This window comes from Lutra lutra, chromosome X (assembly GCF_902655055.1).
Source record: "Lutra lutra chromosome X, mLutLut1.2, whole genome shotgun sequence".
NCBI classification, from domain to species: Eukaryota; Metazoa; Chordata; class Mammalia; order Carnivora; family Mustelidae; genus Lutra; species Lutra lutra.
The window spans coordinates 40,210,760-40,230,524 of NC_062296.1; the positions used below are offsets into that span (position 1 = coordinate 40,210,760).

General features: G+C 37.8%; 1 protein-coding gene across 3 annotated transcripts in view; it reads right to left on the minus strand.

Moving 5' to 3' along the window:
* The window catches only part of IL1RAPL2 (interleukin 1 receptor accessory protein like 2), a 1,206,855-nt gene that overhangs the window by 567,346 nt on the left and 619,744 nt on the right, over positions 1–19,765 (minus strand). For all 3 annotated transcript variants that reach the window (XM_047716403.1, XM_047716406.1, XM_047716404.1), the window contains exon 4: positions 12,486–12,639. In XM_047716403.1, the coding sequence (XP_047572359.1) occupies positions 12,486–12,639 (154 nt within the window). The remainder of the gene's footprint in view (positions 1–12,485; positions 12,640–19,765) is intronic.

Genomic DNA, 19,765 nt, shown 5'->3' on the forward strand with positions numbered 1-19,765 from the left:
CCTCAGCTTTGTCTCAGCAGCCTTTGTTCTTGGCTCACACATCATTAAAATGTCTTGCTGGCTGCAAAAGCTCATTTATATAAACAACAATATTTTCTCTGACCATCTTAATTGACAAATTATTCCACGTGATTGCATCTCCTTGAATGAAAAAGTTTGGCCTTAAATACCTATGGAAAAATCCTAAGAATAGCATTGAACAGAAATATAGAGACAATCTACAGAAAGAAAGACTTCAAAGATAACACAATGTCAATAAAAACGTTATCTATCAATAATCACTCTCAATGTGAATGGCCTAAATGCGCCCATAAAATGACACAGGGTTGCAGATTGTATAAAACGACAGGACCCATGCATATGTTGTCTACAAGAGACCCATTTTGAACCTAAAGATACACCCAGACTGAAAGTGAAGGGATGGAGAAGCATTTTTCATGCCAATGGGCCTCAAAAGAAGGCCGGGGTAGCAATTCTCATATCAGACAAATTAGATTTTTTTTTATTTTTTTTATTTATTTATTTGACAGACAGAGATCACAAGTAGGCAGAGAGGCAGGCAGAGAGAGAGAGAGAGGAGGAAGCAGGCTCCCTGCCGAGCAGAGAGCCCAATGCGGGGCTCGATCCCAGGACCCTGGGATCATGACCTGAGCCGAAGGCAGAGGCTTTAACCCACTGAGCCACCCAGGTGCCCCCAGACAAATTAGATTTTAAACTAAAGACTGTAGTCAGAGATACAGAAGGACACTACATCATTCTTAAAGGGACTATCCACCAAGATGATCTAACAATTGTAAATACCTATGCTCACAATATGGGAGGAGCCAATTACATAAGAAAACTGTTAATCAAGATAAAGAGTCATATTGATATGAATACATTAATAGTAGGAGATCTTAACATGCCTCTCTCAGAAATAGACAGATCATTGAAGCAGAAAATCAATAAAGAAACAAGAGCATTGAATGACACATTGGACCAGATGGACCTCATAGATATATACAGAACATTCCACCCTAAAACAACAGAATACTCATTCTTCTCAAGTGTACATGGAACCTTCTCAAGAATAGACCACATACTGGGTCACAAATCAGGACTCAACCGATACCAAAAGACTGAGATTATTCCCTGCACATTCTCAGATCACAATGCTTTGAAACTGGAGCTCAATCACAAGGAAAAGTTTGGAAGGAACTCAAACACCTGGAAGCTAAAGACCACCTTGCTTAAGAATGCTTGGATCAGGGGGTGCCTGTGTGGCTCAGTGGTTAAAGCCTCTGCCTTCGGCTCAGGTCATGATCCCAGGGTCCTCGGATTGAGTCCCGCATCGGGCTCTCTGCTCAGCAGGGAGCCTGCCTCCTCCTCCTCTGTCTGCCTGCCTCTCTGCCTACTTGTGATCTGTCTGTCAAATAAATTTTTAAAAAAAAAAGAATGCTTGGATCAACCACGAGATCAAAGAAGAACTGAAACAATTCATGGAAACCAATGAGAATGAAGATCCTTTGGTCCAAAACCTATGGAATACAGCAAAGGCAGTCCTAAGGGGGAAATACATAGCCATCCAAGCCTCCCTCAAAAAATTGAAAAATCCAGAACACAACAGCTGTCTCAAATACCTATGAATGTAGCCTTGTGGCTTGAGTTTGTCATAGCCCCTGGTTAACTCCTTAATTTTTTTTTTTTTAAATTCATCCCCTGTAAATGAAGCGCCCTATTAAAAATAGCAATTTGGGGCGCCTGGGTGGCTCAGTGGGTTAAGCCGCTGCCTTCGGCTCAGGTCATGATCTCAGGGTCCTGGGATCGAGTCCCACATCGGGTTCTCTGCTCAGCGGAGATCCTGCTTCCCTCTCTCTCTCTCTGCCTGCCTCTCCATCTACTTGTGATCTCTCTCTGTCAAATAAATAAATAAAATCTTTAAAAAAATAGCAATTTGTCTTAAACCATTTGTTAGACTGCTTTCTTGTGGTAAAATGGCTGTGTGGTCATCTTTGCAAAACTTCCAGTTATAATAATGATGAAAATGATGCTAATCATAATAATTAATATCATTTTTTAAATACTTACTAATTCCCAAACACCATTCTAAGTGATTTTCATATATTTTCTTCACTGAACACACTAACATGTCCTTATTTTGCATGGGGAAAAACTCAAGTTCAGAAGAATAAATTATTTTTTCTCAAAGTCACATAGCTACTATTATACTTGAGTCATGTTTTTCTGATTCTGAAGCAAGGTCCAAGGAAGCAAATCAAGTTTTCAGTTTTCCACAGGTCTTCTCTACGAATCAAATTCTTTGTCTAGCTAAAACTTCTTAGAAATGACTTCCTCTAGATATTTTTCTCAGCAAAAGATCTTATCCAGGGAGGGGGTTGGGAGAGGGGGGTGGGGTTATGGATTTTGGGGAGGGTATGTGCTATGGTGAGTGCTGTGAAGTGTGTAAACCTGGCGATTCGCAGACCTGTACCCCTGGGGATAAAAATATATGTTTATAAAAAAATAAAAAAAATTATAAAATGAAAAAAAAAAGATCTTATCCACCTCCACATAAGAAAATTTGTTATAGTCAAATCCGATTATAGTACTCCAAATAATATATAGTTCTATAAGGATTTACTAGTGGAAGGGGCTCAGGCTTTGAGAAAACAACCATCACCACCTGAACCTTCACTCCAGTGCTATTATTTAGTTACAGTAGGACACTGAGAAAAATTACTTAACTTCTCTGAATTTCAACTTCAACATTGGTAAAGTGGGGCTAAAGTGACACTACCACTCAGGATTTTCACATGCTTAAATGAGATCATATATGGGAAAACTTAGTGTTTCCCTCCTAGTACCATAATTGTATATCTAAATGTCAAGGTAAACCTTTGTATGGGAAACAATGGAATATGGAGGACATTAGTCTAATTGGTGAGACAAAACCTACACCAAGTACTTCAAGATAATTAATTATAAATTAGTGTCAAACAGCGTGGTAAAAACTTTTGTAAAATTGCCAAGGGAATTTAGGAGAAAGAAACTCGTAACTGTAAATGAGATTAATCTGTGAAGGTTTCATGGAAGAAGTACCGAAGTACAAATATATCTTAGCAAAGGGGAGTGAAAGAGCATGAAGCAGGCAAGAAAGCAGGAAGAAAAGGAACTAGTGGCATTTGGTGAGCTTTGTTCTGTGCAGAAGCCACGTAGTTAGTTTTTAGCTGGTTGCTTTAAGAGCAAGGTTTTGGAACAAATGTGGGTTTGAATCCTAATTCTACCACTTACTATCTGTGTGATAATAGACAAGTAACTTATCTCCTCTGAGTCTCCCTTTCTTCCCTTATAAAATAAATATCTCCTAACTTTCAAGGTTATTGTGAACATTGATTGTACAATACAATACCTGACCCAATAAATGGTGGTCTTCTGAGCATCTGTTCCATTCTGTTGGATCTGGCTCATGGCTAATCTCCCACCATATCAAACTCCTCATTTTCATCCTCTAGAAGACTGGCTTGAGAGAATAGTCTTAGCTTGCTCAAACCACTACTTTCAGGTTGGAGGAGAGCAAGGTAGCTGAGAATTTCACAAATGAACATAACAGACCTAGGAAAACCTGTGTCCATGACTCTTAGAGGTCTATACACCTAGAAGTCACACTGTAATTCCTTCCCAAGAATCCCCTCCCCTACCCCTAACTCAAGTCAGAGGAGTCAGCCAAGGAGTCAATGATCACCTCAGGTGATGGAAGAGAGCCACTGGAGCAGAACTGACCTGGATTGGGCACGTTTGCCATATCCTGCTGCCATGTGCTCTAACTTGCTCACCCTCAGCCCTCCAAGCTGGTCTCCTGTACGGCTACTTATGAAACAAACCCACAGGAATAAATGTTCTTATAGTCCAGAGAAACTTTGCAGAGAAACAAGACCAGCTTTCTGCTAATGGGACAATTAGTAATATATATATTTTTTGTCTCCCTATAAGGCATAGAAACATGCAAACATTTTCCAAGACAGAGACAGGAAATATCTTTGACCTTGTCTGTCACCAACAGGGTTGATAGCCCTATATCATAGGGTGAGGCAGGAGGAGAGAAATAGGGGGAAAAGGGGAAAGACAAAACAACAGAGGCAGTAAAGGAAGAGGGGAAAAATCACTCCTTAGACTGATTCTCAAGGCCTTCCTTCCCACTAACTCTAAGCAGGCTTTTTTTTTTCTTTTCTCCTAGTCACCCAAGGTCATGAGTAGAGTTGACCTTGTTTCTAGAGGGAGCAAGCAGCCACCTGCAGGGTATGAATTGTGACACTCTGGGAAAGGCCCCCCACAGGCACTGCAAAGCTGCCAGAAATTCCCACCATTAGTCATGCCTATGAGTTACAGAATTGAAATATCTATTAAACTGCAAATATGTTAGCTGTAAAGGGAAACATTTTGGGCCATTATCGGTTAGGAATTCTTTATCTCTTTGAGGAACTAGATTAGACCCAGCAGAAAACAAGGATCTGAGGAGATGGGCTACAGAAAAGACAGGACATTAGGACATTTAAAAGAGTCAGAGAAGGGACAAAGATGTCATTCACAGTGGGCTGGGTATGCTAGGAAAGGCCAGGGTCACCCAAGAAGGGAGAGGGAGTCCTAGGAGGAAAGGCAAAGGAGCTGCTACCAGCCGGTTTTGGTCACGAGATTTTTGCACCTGCAACTGTGCAAAAGAACAGTCAATTATGAAATGCACAGTCAGTCATGTGAAAGTTTCCTTAATGTGGCAAAGAACTATTGAATGCTGAGGGCTTTCCTCATTAAGTCACACGAAAGGTATAAACAAGATACATTCTCACATGATAATCAGGACACAGACATTCAGATCATGTTAACTGGTTGCTCAGAACATGAAGGAGAGAGAACATATGCTAATGATTTTTTTTCCCTCACTGCTTCACATTGCATTGCTTTGGGGCAGTTTCAAGGTAGGCACTTTATCCCCAGGGCTTTTCATTTATCTGTAATATTCGAGACCAACTTGCTTCATCATTTAAATTGTTCTTCTCTGTAAGGTGATAAATTCACCAATACCCCTCCTGTAGTATTACATCCATAAATTGCGCCCTTCACTCTCTGCTTGGATTGACCAGTCTGTTGGGTGGTGTGATTAGGATGGCTTCTGAGTGCTGTTCTTAGTTTGTCTATTAACTGCTCTCCAGGACACTTACGTTTTTTGTTTGTTTGTTTTTGTTTTTGTTTTTTTCCCCTGCTCACTGCTGGGGGTGGAAGTAGTGGAGGAAATTCTGAGCCAGCCACACTTGTTGTTCACTTGTTTCTAAGTGCTATTGAACCAAACTCTTTAAGGAAAGGCCACAAAAAGACAATTTCCAAACTGAATTCAGCATATAGGCATGTTTTACTTAGTCCACACAATGATGAATAAACCACAGATCTCCGCATAAAAATCCAGACTTCTACAATCTCTTCAAAAATTAAAGGGCCTAATAGTACTGGATCCTTAAGTTCACATGGTGACAGCTAGGGCTAAGTCAATACTGCTAGTGTTCTCCAGCTTGCCTCTCCATGTTACTTACACACCCATTCAGGTACCTGATTCACCTGGCTTCTAGAAGCATTTGACTATTGATTAGGGCATTACCCTTTTGCTGGTTTAGATTCAGTCATCAGCAGTAAATGCTTTTCCTTTTATAGAAGGAATAGAATCACAGCTATCTCTTCTTTAAGCCAAAACCATGGGTTAGCAAATGAATATTTTATATACTAGGTTTTTTCAGGGATCCACAGACCTGAGATCTGAAGTCTCCAATTTTAGAGTCTTTCTGGGGATACATCTCCTTTTTCTGGCCCAGAACCCAGGATTAAGGGGCTAAGGACAGAGTAATAATGGGATATGATAGAAAAAAACAGTATATTAGTAATAAGAAGATGGGGGTTCTAGTCAGAGCCATGCCATTCACCAGCTGCCACCCTAGGGCAAATGGTTTAAACTCTGAGCCATAGTTTAGTCTACTGGGGGTGGATTATGTTATGTGATCATACATGTTTAGGAAATGTCCTAAACTATTATATTTCATCCTCCTTTCAGAAAACTGTAATACATGTTAGAATATGATATACACTAAGATGCCCTAAAATGCCTTGCAAAAAAGAGACCTGTTTAACTTTGACCTGGCAGATAAACACATTGCCACAGAACCTTTCTCCACCCCCTCCTCTCCTTTCCTTCCTCTCTTCCAGAAATAACTATTAACATTTCTTAGAATTGGAAAAGTTTAGAAACTGTTTAAAACACTATTTGTTCTAATGAAAAAAATAAAAAAAAATTCTCAGGTTCCAAAGGGAACATAATTCTGTCCACCTGTCTGATTTCGGAATCACATTAAGAAACCTGAATCCTATGTTCCTTGTTGCACAGAGTAGGCACTGTTTTATGTGTTGACTCCTCTTTACCAATTGAATCACATTGTTTAGCTAGACTGTTCTCCATTGCTTCACTTCTGTTAGCTTAAAATCATTATGATAGGGCACCTGGGTGGCTCAGTGGGTTAAAGCCTCTGCCTTTGGCTCAGGTCATGATCTCAGCGTCCTGGGATCGAGCCCTGCATTGGGTTCTCTGCTCAGTGGGGAGCCTGCTTCCCTCTCTCTCTGCTTGCCTCTCTGCCTACTTGTGATCTCTCTGTCAAATAAATAAATAAAATCTTAAAAAAAATCATTATGATAACTGCTATGAACCTTACTGGAATCCATTTTTTTCTCAATATGGATTTTCATATTAATAGTGCCATTTGACACCAAAATATGAAGCTTGGCAAATTTCATCTTCTGTACATTCTTGCTTTTCTTGGAACCTTACTTTTTCTTGTTTCCTGTTTCCTGGCACCATCCTAAGTTTAAATTTAATTCTGTGTCCCATTCCTATTGATCTACTCTAAGGTACTCACTGAGATCTATAAGGACTAGGCTCCAAAATGTCAAGTGCATCCTTTTTAGTGGTATCTAAATCCCAACAAGAAATTTTGAATAGTTAATGTCTAGAAAGGAAATTATAGTGGAATAATGAACATTATGATCAATATTTTGATATATTTTTCAATGTATGTAATATATATCTGGCAATATATGGTTTGTTCTTGGTGGTGGTTAAAAAGTTATATTTAAGAGTCAGAAAGACCTAGATTCATATCCATGCTCTGTCAATTACAAAATATATGACTGAAGGCACGTCACTTCACCTAAGTTTTCTTCCTCAATAAAATGGGGACAGTAATAGTATCTACCCTCATATGGTTGTTCTGAAGATTAAATGAAAAAAATGAATGAAAAACACTAAGCATAATGTCTGCCACAAAGTGAGCTCTCAATAGATATTAGATCTCTGGGTCCCCCTATTATGATTATCATGTAGTTGTTGGCTTACAGATCACTTCTCCTATTATACTATCATTACTCAGTCAGAATCTCCATTCTGTTTCTTCCCCCAACTCTCCACCATATCTCCACATTTCCCTGTTTCTCCTAAACCCACTTTCACCTCAATGTCTCAGCATTAACAGTAGACTCATAAATAAATAGCCAGGGCCAACAAAACCCTGACTTCAAGCCTGATGTGAAATTGCTCCCTCTGTGTGTAAATAGCAGCCATTCTCTACACCAGAGGAAGGTTATTCTAATAAACTATGCAGTCTCAAGGACACAGACAACAATGCACTACAGTTAGTTATAACTTGGCGAATTGAAATTAAAAGCACTTACTGAAGCCATGCATTTGAACATCTTCACCAAAAACTGATCCCAATTTCTACTCTGTAATTTTACCAAGCTTTGTGTATCCAGATTGTGTGCTACCATTGCTTAATAGTAACCTAGAAGCAAATCCTTGAAATATATCCATAGAATAAACCTCTCTTTCTAGCCAGAGCATTTAGACACAAATGGATTAAAAGATTATCCTAACATGTAAAGAATCCCAAATCTGGAACTCTAGAGCTGTTTATAATAATCAGGAGGACTGGTATTATTTGCATAGTCACCAAAGAACAGGTTGGTGTTTTGTTTTTTTTTTTTCCTAAGCAACCAAGTGCATTTCTAAAAAGCTGAATAAAATCATGCATTTGTGAATGATTTGTCAGGTGAATGGTGAATTATTTTCCAAATACAGTTAATTAGCGCTGGTTTCCTGCTGGTGTTCATTTTAGGAAGCCCCTATAATTTATATATGCCTTTGACCTTCCCAAGGCAGACATTCTCCTCTAATCCCAGGAGACCCTATTACCTTATCTTTCCTATCCTCTTCCACTCCTCATCTTCTTCCATTATCACCTGTTCTACATTCTCACTATCATATAATCAACACTCGCTTCTCTTCTTACCACTTCAACTAGCCATCTGCACAAAATTCAATGTGAGAATAAAGGGAAAATATCTCTAAAATAACAAACAGCTACCTAAAATATGCTGTGGGAAATAAAATTGTTAGCTGTTGGTGTCTTTGACAAACGACCTAAACACACTAATGTACATGTCTATTTGTTGTTATACCCTTCCCTATTCATCTGTACCCTCCAAAGAAATAAAAGGAAATGTCCATGACATCACAAAAGCCTGAAATAATTTATATACTAAAAGTGTTCCAGAAAAGTTGCATTTAAATCAAATCCTATTTTAATGCAGCAGGAAAGCTGGCTATTTAAAGAAATCTTACAATGAATTCTTTTATATGGAAAAAAATCATTTCATAAAACCAATGATTACCTTCTTTCATCAGTCTTGAATATCTGGATCTTTTTGTAACTGATCTATTTAAAACAAGTAGCACCTATACACTTAAAAAAAAAAAAAACACTTGCTTTACTGAAGAAGTATTTCTCAGACTTATAAATTTTAAAAAACAGAAAAAAACTCTTAAAATTTTTTTTAAGATTTTATTTATTTATCAGAGAGAGAGAGGGAGAGAGAGAGAGCACAGGCAGACAGAATGGCAGGCAGAGGCAGAGGGAGAAGCAGGCTCCCTCCGGAGCAAGGAGCCCGATGTGGGACTCGATCCCAGGACGCTGGGATCATGACCTGAGCCAAAGGCAGCTGCTTAACCAACTGAGCCACCCAGGCGTCCCAAAACTCTTAAAATTTTGATAAACTTTTATATTTTGCATACTTACAATATATAATTTTAAAGAATCACACTCTACATAATTTTGTAATTAGCCAATCCTATTATTTTATATTGAAATTCCTATTCCATACCTGCATATTGCTAAACTGAAAACAAGTATGAGGGGGTTATGTTTTAAATAATACCAGCTTTATATTTTGAATTATGAGAGGATAAACTGTTTAATCGCTTTGTAATACTGACACAAATCACAATGTAGCTTACATAAAAGTACAAATTAGGGGCAACTGGGTGGCTCAAGTCAGTTAAAAATCTGCCTTATGCTCAGGTCACGATCTCAGGATCCTGGGATGGAACCATACATCAGGCTCCCTTGGAGGGGAGCCTGCTTCTCCCTCTGCCCCTCCCCCTGCTCATGTTTTCCCTCCCTTTATCTCTCAAATAAATAAATAAAACCTCTAGAAAAGTACAAATTAAAAATAAATCTTCACAAAACAACCTCTTGAACTGGTATACCAAGAGACCATTTTGTTTCTACATCAAACATAACATTTGAAGTATATTAATAAATACATAAACTTGGTATCTTCTTATCAGAATAATGACCACTGACCCAAGGATAATTCTGAATTATTTTTTCTCCAGCATGCGATACATATTCAGTATATTTTTACTCAAATGAAAAATTACTGTTTCAGTGGCTGAGGCTGCTTTATCCCCACATTCCCTTAACAGATTTCCTTTGGTGACCAAGGATTTATAGTTTCTGACAGCTCTTGGGAAGTTAGGTAAAACAATCTGGGGCCTATGAAAATGAGTTTGGTGTGTGTGTATGTGAACTAACATGCCCACAAGAAAATCAAACCTGTGATTGACTTCTTTGGCATTATTCTCTCAGTTACTATTTCTCCAAACATAATCCTTAGAAGGCATACAACAGAATTACCTGGGAAAAAAGGCAAGTTCCCATTGTTACTGATGTATTGAATTCGAATCTTGAGGAAAGAGAAGGAACCTGTATTTAAAGAACCTCATCTTCATTCTACCCGTGTTCTTCCACATGATTCTGATGTGCTTTAAAGTTTGAAAATCTCTGGGAAGTAGAGTTGAGGTGAAATTTTAAATGTATAGTTCAACTACGTGAAAAGTTTAGGGAAAGTGAATTAACACCTCATAAAATGCCCTAAAGTAGTAGCTCTAGCTCTGTTTTTCCAGAATCTAAAAAGAAACAAAAAAAATTAAATGTGTTGTCACCACAACCCATCAGATGGGAGCATAAAAGAGGTTTGGTGTTAACTTTATTCTGATCCAACTTAAACACAAGCCAACCACTATAATGTTACAAATTTTAGTAAATAATTCCTAATGGAGGTGTTCTGCAAACAGCTGATAAGGATTGTGTGACTGTGGTCAAACTGATGATACTGGAAGGATTTGTGCATGGTCAGGTCACTTATTAATGATGTATAACTTCCTGATTGACTCTTCTCCTTGAATGAGACAGTAAGTCTAGTTCACATTGAGAAAATCAGAAATCAACCAAAAGCAGATTTTCCTATATGATTTGGCCCAACAGGGTTAGTTATTGTGAAAGCTCATACAGGAAAGGCGTGCAATACTAATTAAAAGAATAATTTAAACCTCCACAGAAGTTACTCTACAAATTCAGACTAAGTAGAACTGTCATGTATTAGGATAGAAAATGAACTAAAGTATACGTACATAAATCAACACGGAGCCTGACTTGGGTCTCAATCTTACAACCCTGAGATCATGACCTGAGCTGAAACCAAGCGTTGGACTCTTAACCAACTGTGCCATCCAGGTGCCCCCTGATAAAATATTTTTTATTCCTTGTGCTAACATTCAGAATTTTGAAAAAGACAAAACAAACTGCTGACTCTTAGTGATCAAAAACTTAATTAAATATGAGTTACACCAATGAACTTACTCAGCAAATGTCATTACTAGTAGACTGATTTTAATACTACCCCAAAAAGGTCAGATGAACATATGCAAAAATAACATAAAAGGAAATCTGTATTTCTAACATTTGTGTGAATATGTTATAATTAATCAACTAGTTGATGTCAATATTACATAGTTAAACTGGTAATGCCCAAGAGCATCAGTCTTAAGTTAATCAATAAAATCATAATTATGATTGTCTGGATAATGTCAAATTTTACTATGGCTCAGATTTTATCTACAATAAAAATGTGTGTGTGAACACTTACACACACACACACATACATCTAAAACATAGATAAGAAGAAAAAAATTAGGCAAGGTTTTCTCAGGAACAATAGCAGGTAGACTTTTGTCATGAAATTTCTTGGGTCCATCATACCCATCATCAGGGATAACATTTATGGTATTAGGTACTGTCATATCACTGAAAACTACTTTCTAACATTCTCCACCAGATCAGAATATCCTGAGTTTCTCTCCTTCATTTGGTATGAGTAGAATTACTAGTTTATATTTTACTTGTACTTCAGATTTAAAATACACATATGGGGCACCTGGGTGGCTCAGTGAGTCAAAGCCTCTGCCTTCAGCTCAGGTCATGATCCCAGAGTCCTGGGATAGAGCTCTGCATCAGGCTCTCTGCTCAGCGGGAAGCCTGCTTCCTCCTCTCTATCTCTCTGCCTGCCTCTCTGCCTACTTGTGATCTCTGTCAAATAAATAAATAACTAAAATCTTTTTTAAAAATACACATATACATACTATTTGTTGGGATTTTTTTCCATTTAAGAATCATTAGAAGCACACAATAACATCATTTATGAGCAGTTTTGTATAAATGATATTCTGGAGGCAGTCCAAGAGGGTATCATTCCAAAAGCCCAGTAGAATCTCATTCTGAGGCAGGCATTACCTACAAGGAGATTCTACATATCAACATTCTAAAGTGGTTCCAGTATATCTTTTCTGAGATGCTTAGTAACAATGATATCTTGAAGAGTTAAAAACACATCATAAAGGCAGTGAAGAGATATGCAGCAGTTGGCCTCATGTTCCCTAAATCAATTGTCCATATTCCACATACAATTTATCAGTACAACTTATTAACAGTGAGCTTTCAAATCATCTGATTTGTAGCCAATCCTAAATTCACTGCAAGTTCGCTGTTTGTTTTGGAAACTCTTCCCATAACAAATTATTATTTATTTTTATGTTATATTAGTCACCATACAGTATATCATTAGTTTTTGATGTAGTGTTCCAAGATTCATTGTTTGCATATAACACCCAGTGCTCCATGAAATCTATGCCCTCCTCAATCCCCATGACCAGGTACACTCATCCCCCCCATGCTCTTCCCTTCTAAAACCCTCCATTTGTTTCCAAATTTCACTTGCCATAATTTGGTAGAACCAATTCTTACCTGTAACTTTCAATTCAGTTGTTCGTCTTACAAGTTTTCCTTCATACTTAAGTTCACAAGTGTAATTTCCTCCGTCTTCTTCTTGAACTTCTTGGATTAGAAGAGCATTTCCCTTCTGTATTATTATACTTCTCCACATTTTGGGCTTACATTCCTGCAGAGAAAATATTTGTGAACAAACAAAAAAATTTAAATTCTCATCAAGTCTTAGTACTGACAAGTTAGCACTTTCACTTTCTTATGCTCTTCTCTTTACTTTTCAAAATATATAACTAGAGTTAAGTCAATGACCATAAAAAATCACAACAGCATCTTAATGTGTCCAATTTAAATATCACAACTATCAGCCCAATAGCTACCTTAAAAGACTGATCCCAAGTGCAGAAAGTGAGATATTCTGCAAAATATCTTTAGAATATTTAGAATATTTAGAGATATTCTGCAAAAATGGAAAAGCACACAAACTCCCCAAGATGCAAAAAGGATATAGCAAAACCTTTAAAGTTGCTAAATATCATTATAAAGTCCTTATTTTTTTTCTATTTGACAGGGATTTTCCTAAGAGTCCTAAAAGAATAGTGTTCATTTAGTAACAAAGCATACTACAAGGGAGTCTGAGGCATTATTAAAAATTCATAATAAGCTTTTACATTGGCAATATGGTCTACAATAATTTTATTAACTACTTCTTATAGTTAAAGACTGATGCTAATATTCCAGAGTCTCCCTTCCCATAATCAAGAGATCCATCTAGGTGGGTGGGGGTGAGAGCAAGGATCAAGAAAATTAGGCTTAAGCAGTTCTTTAGAGACATAGCTAGGTAAAATAAGGACACATTTTGTTCTAGTAATAAAAAGGAGAAATTATCCGCTCATTTTCTGAGTTCAGTGACATATGACCAGAGAATAAGATCTGGGTTTGGAAGATAATTTTTCTACACGCCTGATGGGAACATGAGGGAGTCTTGCTACTAAGATTGGACTTCTCTAGAAAGGAATGTTTAACAATTTTCCAGAGAGTGACAAAGACATAGCAATAACCAAGTATGTAAGAATATTCAGCCAAGTGGCTTTGCCTTTTGGGAATTTTCTCAGACTACTTTTTAGATATGGTTCCAGTTTGTCTACCACACATCTCAAATGTTCAACCAAACTGTGGCCAAAAGCTATACAAACATCAAGAGGAGGTGTAGGGGACAACTGTGAGGGAGTGCTGAATAATCAAGGCAAAAATATTTTATCATCTAAATTTTGAACCTGTCAGTTAAGACAATGAAAAAATGATTGTGAGGCCAATGATGTAAACAATTGTTAAGAGAAATTTTCTCTTTTCCCACTATGGTATATACAACATCTCTTCAACCCCTTCTCTCCCTCACCCCCACTCCTGCCCTCCACAAATACATCCTAAACATTCACATAAAGATAGAATCAGTGTTGACTCTCAACCCCAGCTCTACATACTTGCGTACATGTATGCACATGTGTGTGTGTAAAATAATTTAATTGAATGAGTATCCATTTAATAGTTTCTTACTGTAACAGATCTTTTTCTTTTATGATAGCAGGAGTTTTGACAACAAAACACAAGAATTGGCACTTAAGTGCACAGGTGAAATATTTAAGAGATATGCTTGCTTTATGTCCAGTACAACTACCCACACACATTGTCAGAGAGTAAATAAAAGTAATACTATCTAGGGCATCTAGATATAAGTCTGCTTCACTCCCTAGGGTCTTTCCAAAGAACAGTTAAGGGTCTGTCTGAAATTATATTACATACCATGTCTGGCAAGGTTTATCACCTATATGAGATTTGCTTCTGAGTTAAACCTTGGGATATAAGGTTTCTGGGAAAATGAAGAAGAAAGTCTGAACAACAACAAAAAAAATAGTCCAGCTGCCACTATCGTCATACAATAATAATCCACAATTATTTTCGCATTGCTTCGAACTCCAATAGCCTCAGATTTCTAAAGAATCATTCTGAAGGTTATTAAACAAAAATATGGTCCCTCTGGGCATTTTGAGAGGAAAGGAAAATGAAAACTGAGCTGCTTCACTTTCACACAGCAGTGGTGGGGGTGGGAAAATGAGCCCACACACTCATTGTATTCAAAGACAAATTACTTTGTTTTCTAATGTCATTTTTGGGGAAAGTCCATCTGCAATTAGCTTTAACCATTTTCATTTTTCCAGCACACTGCTTTGATTTCTTTTTTCCCTAGGAAGTAAAATCTAAAGAGTGTATAAGAGTTAGAAAATAACCCCTGCTGAAGAACAGCCTGGAATCTTTACACATTCTTTGGGCTAGATCAAGATATTCCCAACTGCCTTCCAAGTTGCCATCTAGCCTTATAAAAGATTATTTGTACCTAATAGGGTCTTGTGGATTTTTTTAAACTTTGGCATAGGAAAATGTTATTGTCAGGTCATCTCCACCCTTCTAGAGACAATGTAGTATAGATGAAAAGGTAAACTGTAGTCAGAGCAAGACAGCTCTAAGTCAAAATCTGGGGTTCACCCAAGTTCTGTTATCTTGGTCAAATTTGCTTAAATTTCTTACTCTACATATGAAGATAACATATACTACTATGTGAGCAGCCAGAGCACAGAGGCTTACAGAGTTTATTCATTACACTCTTGGGAGCACTATATATGGTGGTCTTCAGCACAGAGAATGCTTTCTATCCCTAAACTTTCACAATCTTGGATTATGTCTCCTCCAAACCTCCAGCTCTCTTTGGTGAAAATTGGTGCTAATGGACTAATCAGATGAAAACAAATCTTCACTAATTGGTTAACCATCCCCAGGAACATAATACTTTAATCCGCTGAAAATGTATAGCTTTTAAGAGGCCACTCCAACACTAATCCTAGCAGGTGGGTAGAGAAACTATTTTATTCAGAAGAAGCTTATAGATGACCATCATACATCAAGCAACCCATCCTTTACAAAATTATTTCCTTGGCTATCCTTCACATATCTGGGTACCTATATCAAATCTCCAAAGTCTTCCAGCCTTTTTACTCCACTGTTTACAGCATCTTTCCCTTAAACTGCTGGCTGCTAGGTTTACTACTGTCATTACTTCTCTCCTGTCCCCAATCTCCCTATGACCTCTCTCCTAGTGAACAAGCATCATTGCCATACCTCATTGCTCCATATCCATTTAATTTAATTTTGACAGCCTGTTAGGCAAAGAAATTTGAAACATGTAAATCAAATCTAAAGATGGTTGTTTATCTGAGGTGAGGAAAAACCTTCAAAGCCTTAAATATGAGCAGATCCCTTATATTTGTACTTTGGGACCATTAAAATAAACTTCATCAGCTTGAAGATTTTGCTGAAGGCCAGTCTTGTGGAGGTACCTAAGTTCAATAAACAGCTCCAGTTCATGTCCTGACTGATCCCTCATAGAGCCGTTTGTTGTACAACCTCCTTGTTCAATCAAAATAATGTCAATCCTTAAAGCCCAGCTTCCTTCCCTCTCTGCCAGCCTTCCTGAGTGGCACTTGTCACTTGCCAGTATTTACTAAGTCGGGAGCCTAGGAGGTTCAGTAAGAACATCTGTGGACCAAGTTTCTTAATGTAACATGTTGCTAGCCACATTTGGATGTTGGAATTTCCACCCTGAAACAGTCACTACCATATTCACAGTACATTTCTGAAATATCATCATCATACAAACAGGTATTATTTAATCAGTTTGATTTGTTGGTCTGGTTATTTCAGGGCTTTCGGAGCACAGGACTCATTTCTCATGGCAAATATACCAGGAAGATTTATTTAAATATTTATTCTGAAAAAAAATATTTATTCTGATTCTTAAGTTCAGACACAAAGTAGTTGGACAACCATAAACCAATCACGTAATCTCTGGTCCTCAAGTTACTTTTGTTCAAATACCTAATACTCATGTACTCTGACCCAATTTCTCTCCTTTCACATGGAGACTGGACTATTTCATAGAGTAACTAGGCATCTACCTAACAATCTGTAGTGAACTTGAACTTTCCTCAATTTAAAGATGGAAGACATAGGATCACAATTGTAAATTAGGTATCAACTTTGCCCTTTTCATCCCTACCCATACTCCAAATTCACAGGATAACAAATTTGACAAAGTCTTTCCCCTCCCTAGCTCTATTTCTCTTTCTCTCTTCATAGCCCTAATGCTAAAGTTAGTACCCTACAGTGGTTCAAGTGTACATTCTAGACTCAAATACTTGGGTTGGAATCCTAAGCTGTATGTTCTTAAACATGCCAATTCATTGATCTAAACCTTAGTTTTTCAACTATTGAAAAAAGTGGTGATAATATTTACCAATACGGCCAATTATAAGGATTTAAAGAGGTAATGTATATAGGTGCTCAGTAATATAGAGCATCACATGCTAAAAACAGTAAATATTAACTACTATACTATTATTATTATCACTCTCATTACTCTGCTTTCATATTACATACACATCTATTATGACATATTAATGTCTCTCAGGAATTAATGTGATTTGCATTTCTATAGGGGTCTGAGACAATCCAAAACACAATCCAACATTATAACTCATTTTTTAAAAGATTTCATTTATTTATTTATTTTAGAGAGAGAGAGAGATAATGCATTGAGAGCAGGAGGAGGGACAGAGGGACAGGAAGAGAAAGGAAGAAAATCTCCAGCAGACTCTGTGCGGAGCACAGAGCCTAGCACAAGGTTTGATCCCATGACCCCAAGATCATGACCTAAGCCAAAACCAAGAGTCAGATGCTTAACAAACTGAGCCACCCCAGCACCACCCCCCAAGTTATAATTCTTTTTTTTTAAAGATTTTATTTATTTATTTGACAGAGAGAGATCACAAGTAGGCAGAGAGGCAGGCAGAGAGAGAGAGAGAGGGAAGCAGGCTCCCTGCTGAGCAGAGAGCCCGACGCAGGACTCGATCCCAGGATCCTGAGATCATGACCTGAGCCAAAGGCAGTGGGTTAACCCACTGAGCCACCCAGGCGCCCCCCAAGTTATAATTCTAATGCAGGTGTTGACTTCCGGTTTCTGATTCAACCTGCAAAAGTTTGGAAATTGTCACTACCATCCATACAACAAGAAAAAATCTGAACAAAATGAAAAGCAACAACTCTTCTTATATTCATCAGATATTTATGGTGACAGTGAAAACCACTACCCCAAAAACCACAGAGACAGGTGATACAGAGAATCACAACTTACTGCAAGCTGAAGCAAACACAGGAGCCAGGAACTAACAGGAGCACTTAAGGATAACTTACTAATTTCTGAAGACTATGAACTAGCTTTATATATAAAAACCCCTGGGGAGGGAGCAATCTTTTGAAGAGCACACTTTTAGAATGTTTACCTCCAGGAGCCCCACCAGGTTTTCAGCATGGAAACTAGAGAAAAATCCCCTTATGCTCCCGGCAAAAGAAGGAAAAAGTAAACATTATGAAATATACCCAAAGAATCCTATTCTCCTTAACAGCCTGTCCTCAAAGTATATGGGAAAAGGGAAATATCTGATGGCAGCCCCTCTAGTCTTTGAAGTGGGGGAAGAAAAATAGCCAGCACCAGCTCCCTCTATCCTTCCTGTCTCATCTAATGGAGGTGGGAGAGAAGCTGAGAAGCACTTGTGATGGTCATAGCCCAGGGACAAGGCTCACTAAAGACTGAAATCTAATCATAAGATTACAGATTGCTTTCCCTTACCCTACACTTTAACAAGACATCAACAGGGCTCCTGTATAACAATAGGATATTATAGCAAAAATAACTGCACAATTCAGGCCTTATTTAAGAAGTCTCTAGGTAAAACCAAAGATAACAGGAGAGTGGAAATCAAGGACACCAGAGAGAATTTTAGCCTCTAATATCTATGGCTATAGCAAGCAGTAAACACAGCCTAACTCTTAGCCAGATAAATGTAAAAATCTCAAATTAAAGACCTATTACCTCAGTTCCTTTTACTTAGTACATTATGCCTGGCTTTTGACAATAATTTACAGGGTATACTAACAGACAAAAAAAAAAACAAAATAAAAACCACCAATTGAAGAGAGAGAACAAGCATTAGGACCAGACTCAGGTATGGTAGAAATTTTGGAATTATCAGTCAGGGAATTTAAAATAAATATTATTAATATGTTAATGTACCTAAAGGCAAGGGGGGAAAATATGTAAGAAGAGAAGAGAGATGGAAACTCTTTAAAAAAATAAAATGAAATACTACAAATAAAAACACTATAACAGAAATAAAGAATGCCTTTCTTGACACTTTAGTAAACTAGGCATGGCCAAGAAAAGAAAATCAGTGAGTTTGAAGATATGTCAATAAAAACTTCCCAAACTGACAAGCAAAAAAAAAAAAAAAGAATTTTTAAAAATAATATCTAAGGACTATGGAAGAAATATAAGAAGTATAACATAAGTGTAATAAGAATACACAAAAGAGAAGAAGAAGAGAAAGATGTGGAAGAAACATCTGAAGTAATTCTAACCCTGGATCATCCAAGATTACAGCAGACTGGGCATGGACAAAGATGTCTGGTGTGCATGTAGGCTACTATTAATATCTGAGCTGAGTTTTAAACAATATATAAAAGTTAGGTAAGACATACTGGATAGAGAGAACAACATGTGAAGCACTCAGATGAGAAATAACATGAAGTAAACAAAAAAATTCTGAATACTTTTAATGTTGAGAGTAGCAATGAGTAGGCTGAGACCAAATACTAAAAAGCCTAGAGAGGGAAGGAGCCAAGATGGCAGAGAAGTAGCAGGCTGAGACGACATCAGGTAGCAGAAGATCAGCTAGATAGCTTATCAAACCATTCCAAACACAGGAGATTGAAGAGAAGAGCAGCAATTCTAGAAACAGAAAATCGACCTGTGGAGAAGTGAATCCAAAGCGATGGGAAGATAGACCGCAGGGGGAGGGACTGGCTCCTAGCAAGTGGCAGAGCAACGGAGCACAAAATCAGAACTTTTAAAAGTCTGCTCCACTGAGGGACATCACTCCAGAGGCTAAACAGGGGTGAAGCCCACCCAGGGACAGCATGGTCTCAGGTCCTGCAGGGTCACAGAAGGATCGGGGCTGTCTGAGAGTCACAGAGCTCACAGGTATTAGAGCAGAAAAGTGGGCTACAGAGACGGAGCCGAGGAGCAAGCTCTCAACTCAGGGTTACTTTATCATGATCCATAGCACAGGTCACTGCTCCTATGGGTTTTGTTTTTTTATCCATTCTGATACCCTGTGTCTTTTGATTGGGGC